At 40.5% G+C, this 22,114-nt stretch overlaps 1 protein-coding gene across 1 annotated transcript; it reads left to right on the plus strand.

Annotated features, from left to right (window-relative positions):
* Positions 1-4,619: 4,619 nt before the first annotated feature.
* LOC136872492 (uncharacterized) lies at positions 4,620-10,016 on the plus strand. The gene is made up of 2 exons (XM_067146300.2): positions 4,620-4,666; positions 9,508-10,016. Exons 1-2 carry the CDS (start codon positions 4,649-4,651, stop codon positions 9,715-9,717), a joined length of 228 nt encoding a protein of 75 aa, XP_067002401.2. The 5' UTR covers positions 4,620-4,648; the 3' UTR covers positions 9,718-10,016.
* Positions 10,017-22,114: the final 12,098 nt, after the last annotated feature.

Here is a 22,114-nt window from a genome sequence, read left to right on the forward strand (position 1 = left end):
ATGGCTGTACGGTATGGAAGCAGCTGGGGTATGGGTGGTGCTGAGTAAACGCATTCGGGGCATGGCCAATGTGTCTGAGTGTTGTGATAGGATCAGTCGTGCTGCAGTTGCAGTTTCTGCCACAGTGAGAAAAGCAATGGCAAACTACCTCATTCCTCTTCTTGCCTAATACTCCACGTTTTGGAGCCTTAGGGCTGATAACCTAGCAGGTATTATCTATATGACAAACTTGTTAAGAATAAAAGTTTTCCGACCTATTATGTTTCATTCGGTTTTACTCTTCGAGGAATAACAGATTATTGCGTTTATTACATTTTCGGAAACGCCAATTATCTCCGCATATTTTCTATCTAGCCTTACAGCTCTCACATAAACGTTGTATAGAGTGTATGTTCCATACGTGTTTACAACATTGTTATTGACTAACTTATATTATTATTGCCATGTCCATCAACAGCGAACATCTCTGTCGTTGAAATTCGTGTCTCGGGGAGGGAAATGAGATCAGTAATTTTTACGATATATTTTCACTTATGCTATAGCTTAACCCTTTCGCACTCAGCGCACCGATCTATCGGCGCGAGAGGTTATGGCGAGAACGCTCACGGCGCCGATATATCGGTTCTGTCGTTTTAGGGATTTTGTTCATTTGCGTGGCTTTTAAATCTTAACAGTTGATCGTGATGGTACCTTCAAGCGTCGAATTTGCGTTTACAGGTATATCGACCAGCCCTGAAATAATAATAATAATAATAATAATAATAATAATAATAATAATAATAATAATAATAATAATAATAATAATAATTGTTACGGTGTATTGTGGATGTGCAGAGGTGAAAGAAGGTGCTGGGATGAACAGGTCTCAACTTACGAAATTAAAGTTGATTTAAAATTTTACAAGGTTATATTTTCTCTTCAAGATCAAGAAACAAGAAGTATATCAGGAACTCATTTGTATATCCACAAGTTAAGAAAGTACAATTACGGTTTATTAATGGATTTTGGGCTTCGAGCCCCAGATTCACAATTCTTGAGCAATTAGCCCAACTTTACCCAAAAACAAAGTTTGACAAAGGGGCAGAAAACCCCAATCATGCCCAGGAGCACTTGCTCCCTATTACTCAGTAAAGCCTGCTCGAGGCACACAGAAACCAACATTAAGAAAGAGCAACCCGCTCTCAAAGTTCAAGCCTATCAAAGGCCACACCAAACTCCACCTTCAAGCTGACCTCCAAGCACACGAAAACAGGGGTAAAAATACGCAACTTACTGAGGCCTATTCCGTAAAGAAACCGGACAATTACATGGCCTCCAAAATACCAACTTGAGAGGAGGCGAAACTGCACTCCTAATACATTTCTTTAAATCCTATTTGGCACAAGGCCGCTTATGCAAGGGCTAATCCCATACTACGGAGGTGACACGGTTGAAAAATGTTATGACATTACGAGTAGAAGGGAAACTGTAAAAAAAACGTAGTCACCTCAAAACAAAATGAATGGGAGCTCGAGAGGGTTAGGCACTCTCTATCCCAATTTGTAGTTAAAGAAACAGAATTTATACCAAGTGTCTTTTACATTTTAAATATAGGTTACATGAGGAAAGTTTCGAACCCGCCCCGAGGGTTAAACTGCTGAGCTGGCAAGAAAATAAGTTATAAAACGGCCATTACCTGATGGTTGAACTGCTGCCCGAAGAAAGAGGCGCTTCCCGCCCCCTGCTATATAATCACACTAGGAAAGATGGTACTGAAGTGGCACCGAGACCAGAAACATAGCAGTTTATATACCCTCGCGGAAAATTCGAGACGTTTCATGAATGAGAATCCACACTCCCCTCCCCCTCACTTTATTGGCTAGGGTCAATCAACATATCCATGTTGGAGAAGATACACCTGATTGGTCAAAAATTAATTAAAGAAATTCGGGATTGGCTAAATTCAAAACTGGCGGAACGAAAGGATTAACATTGCCAACTCAAACAATGACTGAAAGAAATTTAACAAAGAACAAACTTATACATACTAAATTTCTTCAAAAAAAAGTTCCTTCACTTCGCACTAGGGTGCACAATTGTAGTTCTTAAGTAGTGCCATCTAGAAGAGAATGTTCACACTTCTTACTACAGAGAAAACAAAAAAAATCGAAAAAGACACAGTTCAGAACTCTTCAAAATTTATAGTAATGACATCTTCTGAGAAATCTTAGCATTAATGTGGAAGTTAAAGTTCAAGCTTCCTCCAGTAGAGGAGTTTCAACTGGCGCAATGTTTGAATTAGCGGCGCGGAGGTGTACCGCCCGGTACAACAACAACAATAATAATAATAATAATAATAATAATAATAATAATAATAATAATGATTTCGACAAATGAAATCTGTTGACCGTGAATTTTTATGTTGTGGTTATTTGAAGTTGTTATTGCGTGGATCTGTTTTGGTTAGCGTATGAATACAATAATTTCATCTTGCTATGAGTTTAGTTTAGAGTTTATTTCGTTTCTTGGGTATATTGTGTGTTCGCTGTACTTCGCAAACTATAATTTTACTCTTTTTTATTACTCCGTTGTTTCACGTGCTTGCGTCATCTTTTTATCGTAATGGCTTGGCCATATTCAAGGCCGAATCAGTCCGATATCCTTGAATTTTCAGATGATTTAGACAGTAATAATGAGCTTCTTTTGCCGAAAGGGATTCCCATTATGTGGAATATGACAGTCACAGCTGCTGACCGTGCATCGGACCACGAGGACCTGAGCTCGATGACCGTTACATGTACAGTGAATAACTTTGTGCCGTGCTTCATGAGTTAATTGCAGCACACACATCTTATTGATATTAAATTATTCAGAATTAAATGTTATTTCTTTCACGCCTAAGAGTAAAGAAGGAGGACGCGATAATGTCTGATTTTTCTGTCATTGAAAAGCATAATTTACTTTTCAAATTAATTTTCAAAACAGTAATTTTTTAGCTTTACCAATAAAAATACGTCCTAGGTATATTCATTAGGGGCTGCCTGGCCGAGGCGGTAAAGGCGTGCTCGGTTCGCCCGGAAGGACGTGGGTTCGAATCTCCGTCAGGAAGTCGTAAAATTTAAGAAATGAGATTTCCACTTCCGGAGGTGCATATGGCCCTGAGGTTCACTCAGCCTACACCAAAAATGAGTACCAGGGTAATTCCTGGGGGCAAAGGCGGCCGGGCGTAGAGCTAACCCCTCTACCCCATCAAGTGCCGAGGTTACGGATAGTGGAAGCCTTTACCTTCCACCCCTCCAAGGGCCTTCATGGCCTGTAGGGAGATGACTTTGCTTTGCTTTTTTTAGGTATATTCATTTCTGAAATGCTCATAGTTTCCTGTATTACTGTGATTTATTTTATTTTAATGTGTGTTAAACTGTTTACGTATTGATTTTTTGTACTTTGGTTTGGAAAATCACAGAAATTAGTGTGTCTTTGAGCAAACCCCTGAATATAGGCTGACACTAGCAATATGGGTCATTCTTTCATATATTGAAGAAATACCCAAGTTTTATTTCCGGATAATTCAGGAATATAAAAACAGTCCCCGTTATGAACCAAATGGGTTATCTCGTTTTCTGTTCTGATCTCGTTAATACAAGCGAGTTCAAACAGATACGTCAGTATTTTTAGTATAGTACATTTTTTTCCTGTTGTTATTGAGGAAGTTGAAATTATTATCTTCTTAATTCATTAATCATTGTGAATTTATGCTCCTTCTCTGATCATAAGAACTGTTTAATTTTGGGAGCAAACAATACACAAAAGTGACTTGCAAAACTTTGGTTTTCACTCGTCTACGTAAGGAAATAATGCCTTGTCATTGTAGGACAAGACAGTTTCTCTCATTGTCCAAAGAAGGTAAGTTATCTTTTAAAGGGAACAAAATCAAAACCACACCACTAGTTCAAAAGCTACAGTATTTCAAATAGCTCAGAATGCTTTGACAACATTTGGTGGTGATTATTGAATTCGTATTGATTTGAAAGAATGCTTTCCCTGAATTCTAGTCAGTGGATTGATTTTGAAATTCTTTTAACTTTCAATATTTTGAGTTAAGTTATGTCCGCTTATCATTTCAAATTCATAATCATCCATTCATCCTTCATCATCAAGTTTTGAATTGTGGTCAGTGGATGAATTTTGGAAATTTAAATTGTCAGTATATTTCTTACCAACAGAGGACGATTACTTAGACGTCAGACCCCTTTAAACAAGCATCATCGCTTCCCCTGAAAACTTTAAGTACTTTACTTAGATTCTTATTCCCTTGCATTAGTAACATTAAATAACCCGTCGGCGACGGCTAGTACAGTTATTATAACAATTTTAGGTACATTGCTATTAAGTTATAGCCTGTGTGGAAGGAGCCAACTATCGCTGATTTCGATAACTCTTAATATTCTAAGGGAGGACGAAGAAGATTTGGAAAGCGTGTCTGGCCCAGGGTGTGGTGTGTCTAGCAAGTGGGGCACAAGACCGGAAAGACTAAGAGATTCATGTCACGGTGTATGCGCTGGTTGGGAGCCATGTGCCAGTGGGGTATATAAGGTGCAGGCACTGTGCTAGGCTATCATCAACTGCTCAGCTCTCTCCAGCAGCACACCAACCAACAACAACAAGCAACATGGTCTGCAAGGTCGTGGTGAGTACATTCGCATTGTCATAGCGTTTAACTTAGGACAGTTTTCTTTTAAGTACTGTCAGGACAAATGAGCCCTTCGTGGTTCGGATGGTCGGATGTCGGTCTTTCACCCCTGCATCCTAGATTCAAGACTTGATGACTGCCTGTGCTGATAAAAGGGGATGTGGGGAAGATATTCCAAAAGGTGTTCGATTGACTCTGTCAGTTTCGTTCTGGTAACGCTCCATACTCAATGATCACCACCCTGGAGGTGTCTCTTTAACAGATCTCACTAGGCCCAACATTCTATTGCTTTGTACCAGTTTGGCCTTCTCTTTCTGATACGAACTTGGCTGGAATCATATTAAGTAGATAACAATAAGGCTACTGAGTTCTAATACAAGCCTAGACATAGCCCCGGCGAGGTATTGTGTTTACATTGCAGTATGTACTCTGCCAGGAGTTAGAACCAATTAGTTTTTCATTGAACATTCTGAATATTCTCAGTCTCACCTTTGGCTTTGACAATATGTATGAGCAAGAATGCTGTAAATACGTGTTGCAGCGTCGATTCACGTGCTCAGCGTCATGACTTTCTCATTTATTTTTCTTGTTTCTTGTGACCTGTTCCGGTGTTTCTCGTATCAGACGGCTTTTCAGCTGATCTTACGAGGCTGAGTGAACACCCTTCCATTCCCGAATTGAAATGCTTAGACTGGCCTGGATTTGAGCCCAAGCCTCGAGATAAGACAAGCACGCTACCCTATACAATGGGGCTGGCTAGAACCTCCCTTTTCAGAGATTAAACGAACATCTGACTCGCCGGTAAATTTTAAGGTGGATATTTCTTGATAAGGAGAAAATATGTGGCTTAAAAATACATTTTGTCTTGGTTGTGTGAATGTCTGTAGTTTAAAAAGTAGAAAGGTAGCATAGAAGAAATGTCCCTTGATTGTCGAAGAATGAGATTGAGAAGAGGGATGGATTAGAGACGACGCGAAACTCATTACAGAATGAGAAAACCTAAGCAGAGAAATGTGTGTACGTATTTTCTCAATCTTGTGTGGTGTTACAATGTAACCTGTGTTTGAAACTCTCAACGAATTCCGCTAGCAGCGTGGAAATATAGGATTTAGTTGCCTAATCTCAATTGCAATTAAAATTCATTAGCAATCGTTCCACCAATGCACGATTCATGTGTTAACTAATACCTGACATACAGCATACTGATGTCATATTGTAAATGTTACACAATAATGGCGACAACGTGCTTTCTTTGCGTAGGTGAAAGTGTGTCCGAGCAGACTGTTTCGTTGTGCATTAAAATAAGCCTCCGTGAGTTGGCTGCACTCCATCTACTGCTCAAAACCTTGTCATTGTAACAGCTAACGGTATATTTACTTGTATATCCACACGATTGGTGAACTTGTCAGTTCAGAAAGAAAAGTAGGCTAATGCTTTTCCATTTCTCAAACATCACACCTATATAGTTTAGCCTATATGGTATCAGAGGGGATTGACTATAGTAAAGAACCTCTGAGTGCGTGGACAAGGCTGATCTCCGACGGAAGTGGAAACTGCCTGATATATTAAATAATAATAATAATAATAATAATAATAATAATAATAATAATAATAATAATAATAATAATAATATGAATACTGCTACGCGTTGAGGCATTTTATTCTTCTTTACAAGTTTCTTTATGTTGCACCGACACAGATAAGTCTTACGGCAACGATGGTATAGGAAAAGTCTAGCAGTGGGAAGGAAGCGGTCGTGCCCTTAATTAATGTACAGCCCCAGCATTTTCAGGGCTGCCGACAGTGAGGTTCGAGCCCACTATCATCCGAATTCAAGCTCACAGCTGCGCGCTCCTATTCGCACGGCCAACTCCTTCGGTGGGAATTTCATTTGAAGGCTGCCTGCTCGTCACTTTTGACCTTCCACTTCACAAGATGGTACAGTAAACTTGATCTCTGTTGGACGATATATGGGTGTTTTTTAATGACAAATTTCGGCCTGAACGCCAGATGAGTCGATATAGTACGGTATAGAACGGACATTTTTCCACCGTTAAAAATTAGACGCCGATGATCTACATGTTAGGCCCATTTAAACAACAAGCATCATCATCATCATCATCATCATCAGCTCTCCTACGACCTTGTGATCGGGGGCCGAAGGGAACTACTATGTCTCTCATCTTGTGTGATGACAAGCAGTCAATAGACATCGCCATTAGAGGGCTAGTGGTTAGTTCTATCGACGTTAGGTTGAATTCTACATCAGTTTTTTATTATGACTTGTTCTCTCAAATATTTATTTTCCAACTATAAAAAGGAATATGCCCAAAGTTCATATTTAACTGCAAATGTTTATTGTTTACAACGCGTTTCTTAGAATCTGTTAGTTTTAATATGCTACTGTTTTATTAGTTAAATGTTAAGTAATCAGTACCGTATATATACGTTTAAGTAGCTACCATTCAACAGAAATTATTTTCTTTGCCATCTAGTAGAGTAAAACAGAACTTTGAAATTGACATGCAGGCAATCTCGATGGGGTGAAAATAAAAATGTCTGCACCCGAAGCTGTAAAATTAAGATAATGATGATCATCATTATATCTTAAACTAGATTTTATTCTGTATTTCAAAGACATCGATTTTCTAAAGTTCTATTTTACTTTCATCTTCAGCTTATTCTGCTGGCACATTTTATGTCATTAGTTTACTTTTATGTCATCAGGGGTCAATAACCTCGGTGTTTTTCCATTACAACCACCATTATCTTGCATCTTGCTGTCGGGTGATGGTGGTTTAGAATCCCACTCTCGGCATCCCTGAGACGGTTTTTAGTGATTTCTGATTTTCGCACCGGGCAAAGGCTGGGGATGCACCGTAATTAAGGCTACGGCACTATCTTCCCAATTCTAGCCCTTTCCCATCCCTTCGAAGTTATGTCACTAGCAAAAACAAAACTATATTCATCCTCGAATTGATGGGGCACTCAGGCTCGCTTTAGGACTTTGGTGGGAGTTTATGACCGGATACCTTTCCTGTCTGCATGTGCTGGTCTTTGTAAAACCGCTATTCAAATGGGTCCGAACCTGGGACATGTAGGTTGGAAGCGGAGTGGAAGACTGCAATGAAATACAGCGTGCTAAAGCAATCTTTAATGAAAATTTGTTGTTATATCTAATCGTAAGCAATTTAACTAATTCCTTTAATCCTCATAATATAAGGTGGAGGTAAATGATTCATCCCACATGAAAAGACGTCTCTTTAACATGCTTACTACTATTCAAAACTACCCAACTTCTCATTGGGCACGTGAAGGACGAAGTTGTGCAGTCTTAGCTATTTTTTGAAATGAATAGACCAGCCTATGTGGTTCGGATTCCACGTAAAACTGGAGGTTTCGTGGCTATGATAACAATATCAACAGTCATGTAAAACTAATATATTGCTTGCATGTTTCCTGTTTTCCATTTCTTCTTTTTGGTCTGGCATTGTAACATTGTAACATTCCTCGTAGAAACATAAAACTGGTGAGCCGTTTACGTCAAATTATCGAACAATAGAGATCTTCCCTTTAAATATCCAGAGAATGCAGCATGTGGGGTTCTTAAATGGCACAACTCTGTGCTGTTATGTTCCTATTCGTGAAAGAACTTCTGTAAGACGAAATTTCAACACTCCCAACGCCTCTATATCAATTGAAGAGACGTTCAACAATCAATACTTATTTTAATTATAATTTACCATCTGGCTTCTTGGCCGAATAGTCAGCTTAGTAAACCGAGCGAATTGGCTGCGTGATAAGCCCAACGTAGCTGTGAGCTCGCATGCGGGAGATGGTGGGTTCTAACCCAATATTGGTAACTCGGAAGGTAGTTTTCAGTGGTTTCACATTTTCACAACAGCCGAAATTGGAACTCTCTGCCAGGCTGCTTCCTGACCTGTCATACCCTTTCCTGTACTACCATCGCCGAAAACATACCCATGTTGTTGCATTAAACAAAATAAATAGAAGATTAGCGTGATAGTTTTCGGTTCAGAAGTACATGCAACAGTGAAGTCAACCGTACAACTGGGCTAAATCTATATGTAGTACTGACTCTAATAATATTAGAGAAAGCTCGGACTGAGTGGCTTAAATGGTTGAAACGCTGGCCTTCTTATCCCATCTTCGCAGGTTTGATTCTGGCTCAGTCTGTTCGTATTTGAAGGTGCTCAAATACGCCAACCTTGTGTCGGTAGATTTACTGGAACGTAAAAGAACTCTTGTGGGACTAAATTCCGGCATCTCAGTGACTCTGAAAATCGTAAAAGTAGTTGGAGGGACCTAAAGCTAATAACATTAGAATTAGTTAGAAAAAGGCCAGGAATAATAACTTATTGTTTTGTATATTTCCACTAAGGGAGCTGATAACCTTGATGTTGGGGTCGTGTCAAACGCAATTTGAGCCATTCTGCTTGTGGAATAATAGGAAAACGTCGAACAACTGACCGAGCAGGTGGTCGAGCAGTTTGAGTCTCGTAGCTATCAGCTTGCATTCGAATTCCACTGTCGGCAGGCCTGAAAATGTTTGTCTGTGGTTCCCCATCTTCACACCAGACAATTGCTGGGGCTGTACCTTAATTAAGGCCATGGTCGTTTCCTCCACCTCCTAAGCCTTTTTCCTATCCCATCCACGCGATAAGACCTATCTGTGTCGGTGCGACATAAAACAGATTGTTAAAGTTCTAACAACTGAAAATTTTCATCCAAAGCTTTTATCATCTATTATAAGTGAATTTTTATTTGTCAAGCATGTATTTTCTCTTGGTTAATCTTTAACACTTCTTGTTCCGCAGATCGTTGTCCTCGCCTGCCTGGCTGTCTCCGCTTATGCCGGTGTCGCGCCTCTGGCTGCTGTACCCTACGCCAGCTCGTACACAGCGCACGCTATCAACCACGCCATCGCCGCCCCCGTGGCTGTCCCAGCCGCCGTCCACGCTGCCCCACTTGCAGTGCACGCCGCTCCTCTGGCAGCCTACCCTGCGGCTTATTCCTACTTCGCTTAAGACACTCGGGCGTCGACAACAGTGAACGTTAAAGGGACTCTCGGGCCAAGACTTGCATTGAAGACATTATCAACACCTTAGAAACCCACCCTTACAATCTGTTCCTAGCATACTCTGTTGGCTGTTGTCTGGGAGGATCACATAGTCTTGGAAATGTTGTTCCACCTAAACAACCCACCTCGGTGAAGTCCTGAGTTTCTTCCTCTGGAGTTACCGATATTAGGAGCAATGTTTTCCTTTAACGTTCACACACCTGGAGATCTGACGGTTTTTGTACTTATTGTATAATAATTTCTTACTTTCTGATACAAAATTTAAAAAAAAATATGTATTTCATTTTGTCAAATTTTTGGAAATTGTTTTTTCACTTGTTGTTTTGCAAATAAATTTTTATTTGTTGAGAATACTTGCTTATTTACTGGGACGCATTATATTTTCCTAAACCCTTAGTTTTCTGATGGTATTTCGGCTATTAGTTAAACAATACCTGGTGCCAGTCATTAAAGATCTGGCTTAGTGGTTTCCTTCCTTATCTGCCATTTATTTCCTTTTACTTTATATATATATTCAAAAGACATAAGTTCACAAACCGTAAATGACCACAAGGATCTTGACTGTTTACAGTGTACACTATTATAACCAAAAATATGAAAAATATTGTAAAGAAAGGAAACACTAAACTATTATCATTTAGGAGTAGTATAAATTATGATTTAAACTAGTCACTAAATCTTTTCAAACGTCGATTATTTTGAATTCATAATAATATTTCTTCATTTGTTTTTAAGTCTATCCAGTGGATAAATTTTAAAATGGTAATTATTAATTAACTTCGTTTCATCTCGTACCATTAGATGCCGAAGACCCAGAAATTAGGCTCCTTCAAACAACAAGCATTGTCATCACCATTTTAAAATGTCCACTATATATTTTTTCCAGTGTCGAGTGCTGGATTCCAAGCTTTCTCAGAATTTCCAACGTATGCTATTTATTATTTACTAGATGATTGACTTGGCGAGTGTGTACAAGCATTGCTAACAAAAGACAAAAAAAAAAAAATATGAGTGAGGACTTAATGAAGCTGGTTGCGTGAATCGACATTTATGTACTTAAATGTGTTTTTGTGTAATGAAGCGTTCTGAACGTGCCGAGTAATTTTTTCTGATAATTGTTGGTTAGATTTCACAATTTGCGAAATTGGTCTCCAGTTCTATGTAAGATTCTATGTCTAATCATGATTTGATTATTATGATTTATATTTTATTATCTAGAAAATGTTTCATCCAGGTACAAGTCGGGATTTTTAGTAATATTGTGTTAAGAGCAGAACGACCGATAGTATTAATTTCTTCGTTAACAACCATAAATTTTTATATAGCATCGTTAAGGGACTGATGAATTTCTAATTAAGCTGTCTAAATGATGGAACAATAATATTCATTATGCTTTTTTTGTATCTCATTATTGATTTGGTTATTTTTAGTTCCTATTAAGTCATCCATTTTTCTCATTTGCGTTTTATGTGAGGAGCTGAACGTAGCCTCATCGTTCTATCTAGAAATGCATCAAGTCTCATACGTAGAATGGATGTGAATATGAGAGAATTGAAGGACATCTACTCAATGAAAAAGGAAATTTATTCCTGAAAAAGGTATACGATTGTGATATCGCAGATAGGGAGACGGACTCAAAAAATATGTTCCTTTAAGAAACACAATTTTTCTTGAGTGTTTGCATAATGCATTTACTGAATCATTTTCTGAGTAGATGAACAAAATAATTTAGCATATTATTGTGACAATAGTCTGTCAGTCCATGAATTGAACCTGAATGTTATAGTTATGAACAATAGCGATCAAATATTCTTCATTACGTTTTAAAACCCCACGAACCTACTACGCTGGCGTAGCAGGGGGAGAGGTGATACTCCTACGTGGCGCGTCCCAGGTGGCGGATAGGGGGGTCCTAACCGGCTTGCCGGCGGACTTGAGGGAAATAAAATACCTCTCGCGGACCAAACACACTACCCCCTGTGGGTGGGGGAGGCTGACGAATAATACACCCACGGTATCCCCTGCCTGTGGTGAGAGGCGACTAATGGGCGACCAAGGGATGATTGAATTAGAACCATGAAGCTACTCTTGATTCGTACCATCACGCGGGGAACACCATCGGTTGCCTGTACTTGCGAGTTGTACCACTATGTTCGGTACGAAATGGGTTTTTGTTTAGTAGTAGTCATGAGCTTGGCCTGGGGGTTTCCAGTACCCGTGCGTCGTACCCATGTGAGCAACACCGCGGGTCTGGGCGTAGCCTGTGAGTTGTACCACTATATGAGCGACACCGTGGGTCGGCGTTGCCTTTGATTAGTATCCACTCTGTGAGGAACAACCCGGTGCCCGTGGGACCGGCATCCGTGCCTAGTACACCTAGGTGAGGAAACTCATTGGTTTGCGTTGGCTATGCGTGGCGCCATTGTGTGAGAAACACCATAGGTCTGCGTTACCTGTACGAAATACAATACTTGTGAGTAGTACCGTCCTATGTGGAACACCGTGAGTTTCGCTACTTTTGATTAGTACCCCAACATGACAAATACCATGGTTCTACTTTACTCGCGACATGTACCATTCTGTGGGGCCTTAGACATGGATTTTGCACCCCTTTAGACATCAAACATTATCGTGCTTTATGAGTGGTCCCTTGGTCAGTAATCAATTATGTATGATCTTTGAGTCTGATCCACTGTATTTTGGTTGTTTGTTTCCTTTTTTTGTTTTTGTTTTTTTGTTGGGTTCATGTCCATCCATTCATTCTTCATGACGACATTATTATTTTGTTTGGTCAGTGGATGAATTTTTGTTCTTTCATTTCGTACCATTAGGGGCCGATGACCTCGATGTTAGGTCCCTTTAAACAACAAGCATCATCATCATCATCATCATCATCACGTTTTAAAATCCGTAAGTTATGAACATTCAAACCATTCTACAAAGAAATGAAACATTTTATAAAATTCCATTACATACTTCCATGACTTATTCATTCAAAATGTTACAGAAGCAAAAGCTATTACCAATATAGGCCTGCTTACATGCTTAAGTATTCAGTTCTGCATTTTTAATGCTATACTGTATATTCGGTTTTCTAATGCTATTTATTCGGGGCGTCGACGTGAGAAGATCTTTGCCCCTACTACGGACCTGCGTGTATTTGGAAATTGCGGAAGTGTCAAGTGTTGAATGTGAGGAAATGATCATTAAGGACAACACAAACACCACGTCCCCAGGCCAAGGATATTAATCATGTACAATTAAAAAACCCTGACCCGGCCGGAAATCGAACCCGGGTGGCCGAGTGACAGGGAGATGTGTTGGACCCTACACCGCGGGGCCGGACTTCAGTTCAGCATACTTTCGCACAAGTTTACTGACTTACAGGGTTTTAAAACTATTACCATCCTACGACATAATTTATTCCATCTTATTATTATAATTATTTATTTTTATAAATTGTAGGTACAATTCGGGGATGGTGAACGGAGAATGGCCTACATAACCGAAAATGTTTCCGTCGCCTACTTAAAATTACAAGAAGTACAGTTTATTCACATGTAAAATAAGCCAACCGTCTGTGGGTGGCGGCGGTAGAATGTATCCACTGTATCATCTGCCTATAGCAGCTTTTTAAGTGGGAGCGTGGATTTGCGACCACGGTTCCCCTAGCTGAGTCTGACATTACTTCATCTTACTGTGACAGGCTTCTCATTTTCATCTTTCCTACCCACGACCACGAACCTGATACTCCCACGTGGCCCGTCCCAGGTGGCGGATAGGGGGGTCCTCACCGGCTTGCCGGCGGACTTGAGGGAAATAAAATACCTCTCGTGGACCAAACACACACCCCCTGTGGGTGGGGGAGGCAGACGAATAATACACCCACGGTATCCCCTGCCTGTCGTGAGAGGCGACTAAAAGGGGCGACCAAGGGTTGATTTATTAGAACCATGAAACTACTTGTGATTAGTACCACCACGCGGAGAACACCAAGGTTGCTTTTACTTGTGCGTAGTACCACTACATTAGGTACGAAATCGGTCTGTGATTAGTAGCACACAGGAGCACCGTGCGGTCGGCTTTTGCAGTACCTGTGATTAGTACCGCCATATGAGCAGGACCGTGGGATGATAGCTACCATGCTTCTGCCTTGCCTATGATTAGTACCCACTATGTGAGGAACACCACGGGATAGGGGAAGGTCCCTGTGGTTAGTACTCCTATGTGATGAACACCATAGGTTTGCGTTGCCTGTAAATGGCGCCGCAAAGTGAGAAAAACATAGGTCTGTATTATCTGTCGAATTTCATAAGCTCTGAGTAGTACAATAATGTGTGGCATACCGCAAGTCTCTGCTACTTTTGATTAGTACCGCAACAGAACAAATACCATGGTTCTACTTTGCTAGCGATCAGTACCGTTATGAGGGGCGGATAACTTCGATTTAGGACCCCCTTTTCACTGCACGCATAATCGATTGTGTTATGCTATAGCAGTACTTCGTTGGTCAGTAATACTATTTTGTCACGTCAGTTTATGTGAATGTGCGACATTGCGGGTCGCATCCACTGATTGTTTTAAATTCATGTCCATCCATTCATTCTTCGTTTTCACGCTTTTGAATTCTGGTCAGTGGAGAATTTTAGACTTTTAATATGTCATTCCATTTCGTTTTATTTCGTACCATTAGGGGCCGATGACCTCGATGTTAGGCCCCTTTAAACAACAATCATCATCATCATCCTACCCACAAACCTACTACGATGGCGTATCAGGGGGGGGAGAAGTAATACTCTCACGTGGCGCGTCCCAGGTGGCGGATAGAGGGGTCCTAACCGGCTTGCCGGCGCACTTGAGGAAAATAAGATAAGGACGCAGACGAAGAATACACCTACGTATCCCCTGCCTCTTGTAAGAGGCGACTAAAAGGGGCGACGAAGGGATGATTGGATTAGAACCATGAATTTACTTGTGATTAGTAGCACGCAGCAGCACCGTGCGGTCAGCCCCGCACTTAGAGTGCACTGTCGGCTTTTACAGTAGGCCTACCTGTGATTAGTACTATATGAACGACACCATGGGTGAGCGACACCATGGTTCTGGCTTGCCTATGATTAGTACCCACTGTATGAGGAACACCACGAGATAGTACGAGTCCCTGTGGTTAGTGCCCTTTGCGATGAACGCCATAGGTTTGCGTTACCTGTAAATGGCGCCGCAATGTGCGAAACACCGTAGGTCTGTAATACATGTGCGAATTTCATTACCTGTGAGTAGTACCATAATGTGTGGAATACCGCGAGTCTACGCTACTTTTGATTAGTACCGCAACGTGACAAATGCCATGGTTCTACTTTCCTAGCGATAAGTACCATTATGAGGGGCGATCTTGGATTTTGGACCCCTTTCGACTATAAGCATCGTCGATTCAGTATCGTGCTGTAGAAGCAGTCCCTTGGTCAGCAATACTATTGTTTTACGCCAGCTTCTGTGTATGTGGGGCACTGTGGGTCGGTTCCACTGATTTTAAATTCGTACCCATCCATCCATTCATTCTTCGTCCTCACATTCTGAATTCTGGACAGTGGATGCATTTTGTACTTTTAAATTGTCATTGCATTTCGTACAATTAGGGGCCGATGACCTGGATCTTAGGCCCCTTTAAACAACAAGCATAATCATCATCATTTTCGATTCCTTCAGGGGCTTGAATTGCCTGCATGTGGTCTTGAAGGCTTGAATATTCAACTCGTTGCATGTCTTTCGCAGTTTTTCTGAGTTTTATAGCTGCCCTTGATAAAAGGTTTCACGAAAAAATCCCACTCGCGTTGCTTGGGATTCGAGCCGCATCTGCCGTTGTGAAAAATAAGTGACAATGCCACTCGTCTATCGCGCTTGCTCGGATTATTATTCGAGTCTGTGGTATCTTTCACATGACAAAAACTAATACGTCCAAGGCAATAATATTATTAAGTCCTTGATTGATTTCACTCACTTCCATTCAGTGTATTTACTGTAACTCATAGCGCATGATTTCCGTATCTTAAGCAGTGCCAAGCAGAGATGAGTTGGCAGCGTTTCACACGTCAGGCTGCCAACTTTTACCTCTCCGCGATTTCCGTGGGGAGAGTCCAGACCAAGCAGTGTCAATGTGTCTATATTCTTTACATATTTCATGCGAAGTGTCCCGTTGTGTTGTTCCTCACACTGACAGCTACAGGTTGCCAGTAAGAGAGATCCATTTGCTAAGTGGTTATCTCATGCGTTATTGGAAAGTGTCTTCAGCTGAAACGGAGAATAAACCTTTACGTTCACAATTGTATATGTTGACCTCGTCCAATTTTTGTGTACCGTACATTCTCACAGTATAAACTGTATTTGACGAATTCGTCTCAAGCAATCTAGGTCAAAACCCTACTTTCCAAATTGGCAAATAATCTGTAACATCCAATTTATAGCTATAGTAATATGCTTTGTCATTTTTAACTGTCGGTAGCATCAATATCTACTACTGTCGTTGCACCACACATTTTCTGTCCACGTTCAGTATTTTCAACTCTTCTTAGGAAGTAGGCTACATTTCATTTGCATCATGAGGCTCTTTATATGAATGTCACTCTCTTCTCCTTCCTTCCAAGAGCTTTCGCTTTCATAATGTTACAGATTAAATTGCTGAATTATACGAGTATAATCACAATCCCCTGTGGGTGGGGGACGCAGACGAAGAATACACTCACGGTATCCCCTACCTGTCGTAAGAGGTCACTAAAAGGGGTGACGAGGGATGCTGAATTTTGATGATGATGATGATGATGCTTGTTGTTTAAACGGACCTAGCATCGAGGTCATCGGCCCCTAATGGTACGAAATGAGACGAAATGTTATGACCATTTAAAATCTAGAATCCTCCACTGACCAGATTCGAAAACATGAGGGCGAAGAACGATTGGATGGACATGAAGTTAAAACAATCAGTGGATCCGACCCGCAATGCCGCACCTTCTCAGAAACTATATTACTGACCAAAGGACAGCTTCCAAAGCACAATACTGAATCGATGATGCTTGTTGTCAAACGGAGTTCAAAATCCAGGTCAACGGCCTCTCAAAATGGTACTTATCGCTAGGAAAATAGAACAATGCTAATTGTCATGTTGCGGTACTAATCAAAAGTTGCGTAGACACGCGGTATTCCACACATTATGGTACTACTCAAAGGGAATGAAATTCGCACATGTAACACAGACCTATGGTGTTTCGCACACTGCGGCGCTATTTACTGGCAACGCTAACCTATGGCGTTCCTCACAGAAGTGGACTAACCACTGCGCCCTGGTGGGGGTGTGATAAGCGTCATGCAATTGTAATTATTTATGGAGGAATATATATTTCATTTTCAGAAGCGAGAAGATCGTACTGTACATATAGTAAGAGCAGGCGAGGCCGAGATGGTATGGTGAAACATGCACAGACTATTGTCTCCACTAAGATTAACAAACACAATGAACGGCAGAATTAGAATTCTCAGAAATTGTGACGAAGGGGGAAAGAGAAAGGCACGAGTTGTTGACAAGTTGCGGAAAGTTTTCATAGCCCCGGGCAGAATAGGTAGTGGCCACAGCGCAGAGTGCCGGGTGCAGATTTCTAAGAAATGAGGCAGGGTATCTCCATGTACTAGCGGGAGTTGAACGCAGGGTTGGCACTGGAAGAAAAAATATGAGCCTTCCCGGTCACGTGGTTTAGGTGGACCAATGGAAAAATTCACTTGACCAAAGCAAGGCGAAAACTTCGTATTGTAAGAAGCACTAGCGAGGCTAACTCCGCGGATTAAACTGATAGAAGGGAGTGAGTTATCAATTCAGAATAAGGTGGAATTTAGGAGCCTTACTATATTATAAAACTTATAAAAAGTTAATAATTGCGGAAGATTGCATGGTGTAATTCTGAGAATTCATCAATGCTATCCGATGATTGGCTGGAGGCAAAGGACGCCACAATAGAGCGCGAAATCCCAGGCCGGGATACGGCAGCTAAATTCGCAAATACATCCATTACCAGCGAACGATAATAGTTGAGAATTGGTATAGAGCATTTGAGAACATAATTACATCATTGGATATCATATTTAAGCTACTGGCAAAGGCGCAAATGGTCATAAATGAGGATATCGGGACTGCGCGTCCTAAGATAACCTCCCTTGAACTCGGAAGAGAGGGGATACGAGTATAAATATGAGGTCGTGGACAAGAACTGACAACTACTTTTGACAAAGCGTTCGAGCGGATACCACGCCTGGGGTGCGTGACAACTTCTGATATTTTGTTCGAGCCGTGATTACGCCAGGGGTGCGTGTGTGTACTTACTCGTGAAGTAGGGTTCGAAGTATTATATTGTTACATAGTAAAGTGATTCATGACGTGATGTAGCTCATATTACAGTCTTGAGCAGTATACTAGTATGAAGTGTTTCAAATAGACAGGACTCAGTAAAGCATAAATGGAAAAGGAAGGAATAATTTAACACTTGCAGAGATTGGAGGTATTTTCCCAACTGCGAGGTGTTATGGGATTTGAGAATTGTCTTAGGAGCATATGGTCTCCATGAATTAACGACAGTACGAAAATAAGGTTGCGGGTTCGAACACTATGTCCCGACCGATGTGAATTCGGATCTTGGTGATTTCTGTTTGGGAGAGAACGTATGTGACTAAATTATAAAGATGGGGCATAAACATAAAAATTCTCGAAAGAATAATAATAATAATAATAATAATAATAATAATAATAATAATAATAATAATATTCCAAGTAAATCATATCTGGATTGATTAGTGCCACAATAAATCGGAATTGTAAAAGGGGTTATGCGTTAAACATATTAAGAGTGGACTACCGTGTAACAAGCGAAATTAATTTTTTAATTAATAATAATAATAATAATAATAATACTAATAAATATTTGAAGAATTTTTTAATTTATGAAAACAATAATGATGGTGGGAATTGAATTGAAAATATTGAAATTTGCAAAACACTTTAATAATGATATTTGAAAAAAAAGCTACTTTTTTTTAAGAAGAAGAATTTACTTTTTTATATTTTGGACATGATGTTGGGAGTTGAAATGAAAAATTTTAGATTTTAAACAGATAATAATAATAATAATAATAATAATAATAATAATAATAATAATAATAATAATAATAATAATAATAATAATGAGAACATTTGAAGAAGAAGTAGAATAAAAAAGGAAGCTATTTTTTATTTTTATTTTTTATGAGAATAATAAGAGCGAGAAGTTGAAGTATTATAGCGAGGATGATTACGGGTTACGATAATCACGATCTCCACTATTTATAATAATGTTGATAATAATAATAATAATAACAATATTTCTTTAATATTTTATTTTATTTTATTATTTCGGTTGCTGATGATGAATGATACTAGGGAAGTCAGCTGGCGAATTAACGTAATAATGTAAAGTTGTTGTGAATAATAAGTTAAGTTAGTAGTTGTAAAATGATGGCAAATCCCTACATCTGGACCATTAGGTTAGAGTCGCTTTGTAGTTTCCTTCAACTAACGATTAGCATATCTCGGGTAGGAACCCGGGGAGAGTTTGTAGTTTCCCGGGTTGGTCTCATCTCAATCAAAGTGGAGGCGAATCTCAATCAAAGTGGAGGCGATAACATAGTCCATGTGATCGCGCCCACTTAGCCAACAGGTAATTGGTCCACGACCAAATATGGTCATGGTATTAACGAAGGTAAATCTGATACCTTCGGATATCAACGGTTCTACCACCCAAATGGAAGGGTGGTCAAAAGTGATAAATATTATATAATCATTTTTCAGGAATAATTTGCCAAATTACCGGCAAATCAAGGCTCAACGGATTTTGATTTTGTGTAAAAATTAATTTGTTTACTTAAATAAAATGCTCCTTTAGCATTTGCAAGGAAACAGTTCCAGGTTCTTGTTCTTGTAGGATAGTAAACCCTTGGTGACCGTTTAAATATCCGTCCCCATCCCCAGGATGGAGCCTTCATAATTTCCCTTTGATCTGAATAGATATATAATTTGTGTGCTTTATGATGAGCCTTAGTTAAAGATTAAAGTGTCCCGTTCAACCCTGTAGTACTGATTGGATGGTGCCCTTACATTTAGTTTGAGATCTTATATCTCAAAATATAATTTTTTAATTGTTTATTAATTGCGATAGATTCGGACCGTAACACTCCCTGAGATAAATGCTGGCTGGGACTCAGGCTTTGAGCGGGTACACCACAGAGACCCTCATTATCACGTGTTGTTCCTCACATAGTGGGTACTAATCATAGGCAAGGCAGAACCATGGTGTCGCTAATCCCATGGTGTTGCGAATATAGGGGTTCTAATCACAGATACTGTAGAAGCCGGCAACGTACTGTATTTCTACTAATCACAAACCTATTTGGTACCTAACATAGTGGTACTACGCGCAATAAAAGGGACCTATGGTGTTCCCGCGTGGTGATAAATATCACAAGTAGTTTCATGATTCTAATGAAATCATCCCTTGGTCGCCCCTCTTAATCGCCCCTTTCGACAGGCAGGGGATACCGTGGGTGTATTCTTCGTCTGCGTCCCCCACCCACAGGAGGGTTGTGTGTTTGGTCCGCGAGAGGTATTTTCTTTCCCTCAAGTCCGCCGGCAAGCTAGTTAGGACGCCCCCCCCCCTATCCGCCACCTGGGATGCGCCACGTGGGAGTATCACCTCTCCCCCTGCTACGCCAGCGTAGTAGGTCCGTGGCTGAATTCTGAAACATGCGAATACCTGTAATGAGTACCATGACGCGAGGAACACCACGAGTCGACTTTTCGTGCGATTAATACCGGTATGTGAGGAATACCATGGCTCTGTGTGTGGATCACTGTGGGTTTACATTACCCATGTACAGTATCCGCTACTATGACGGAGGCACCCCTCTGTCCAGGTTCGGTTTTAACACCCCAAGGAGAACAAAGAGGCTACACTTGCTGAGGTGTTGCATCGTCTGGTTATGGACATAATACTCTGCGTTTCGAGGATCACCACGGGTCTGAGCGTTGCCTGTGATTAGTAATGAGCGACGCCGTACGTCTGCGTGTCTGTGATTAGTACCACAATGTGAGGAACACCGCTAGTCCACGTTACTTTATCAACGATAAGTACCATTATGAGGGGCTGTTGACCTGGATTTCGGACCCTTTTAGACAACAAGTGTCATCGATTCAGAATTGTGCTTCGGAGTCAGGCCCTTAGTCAGTATATACCATTGTTTTAAAATAGTTTCTGGGAGGGAAGCCGTGGTATTATGTCGCCTTCGGATCGGCCACGGTATCTTGACGCACTCCCATCTACTGAAAGGAGAACCCCCTCCGGTGTGTACCTGCGGCGACCATCTTACGGTGGTACACATCCTTACGGAGTGTGTGGACCTGGTCGATCTACGCCGTAGTCTTAACCTTTCGAGTACAATCTCCCTTATCTTGCGAGATGACGAGCAGTCAGCAGACCACGTCATCCGCTCTATGAGGGATAGCGGTCTGTTTTATCGTGTGTGATGATGTCCTTTGTCCTAGTGTTGTTTATGTCAGTTGCGCTTTTATCTCATTGTCTTCATTTTAGTTTGTGTTGCGCATTTTAATGTGTTATTTTAACGTCTAACGTCAATTATGTGTTAATATCTGTACTACTGGGCAATGCCTTATTCCTTCGTTTCCTGTATTTTCTCTTATAGAACATAAGGCATTGCGTATTAGATCCACTGAATGTTTTAATCTCATCCTCATTTTTCTTCATCACCATTTTTTTAAACTCTAGTCAGTGGATACTTTTAAAAATTTTAACTTCATGTCTCATGTCATTCATTTCGTTCCATTAGGGGCCGATGACCTTCGATGTTAGGCCCCGTAAAACAACAAGCATCATCATCATCAGGAGCTAATAGTGCTAAACGTTAATCTCTGAAGGGAGGGGGGGGGGCCGAACATAATAATATTGATCGCATCAGAACCCCGCACTGTCTATGAACCAAGGTTTTTACCTAAAGCTCATAAATATCTAACCGTAAACTTTGAAAAATTATGTTTACAAATTCCCTGCCCCTTCCTTTTCCCTTACAATGTGCTGTACCCTTATCGTTTAATATAAAGTTTTGTTTACCCAAAGGCAAATGACTTAAATATTTCCGGAAGTATTAAATAATACAATTGTTGATCACTTCCTGTTGTCACAGGGCGCGCGCGTGCTCCCGCAGTTGAGTGGCAGGAGGGTGTTCACGACACGCTAGTGAAACTGCTTTCTTAAAGAGGG

The sequence above is a fragment of the Anabrus simplex genome, chromosome 4 (assembly GCF_040414725.1).
Source record: "Anabrus simplex isolate iqAnaSimp1 chromosome 4, ASM4041472v1, whole genome shotgun sequence".
Classification (NCBI taxonomy): domain Eukaryota; kingdom Metazoa; phylum Arthropoda; class Insecta; order Orthoptera; family Tettigoniidae; genus Anabrus; species Anabrus simplex.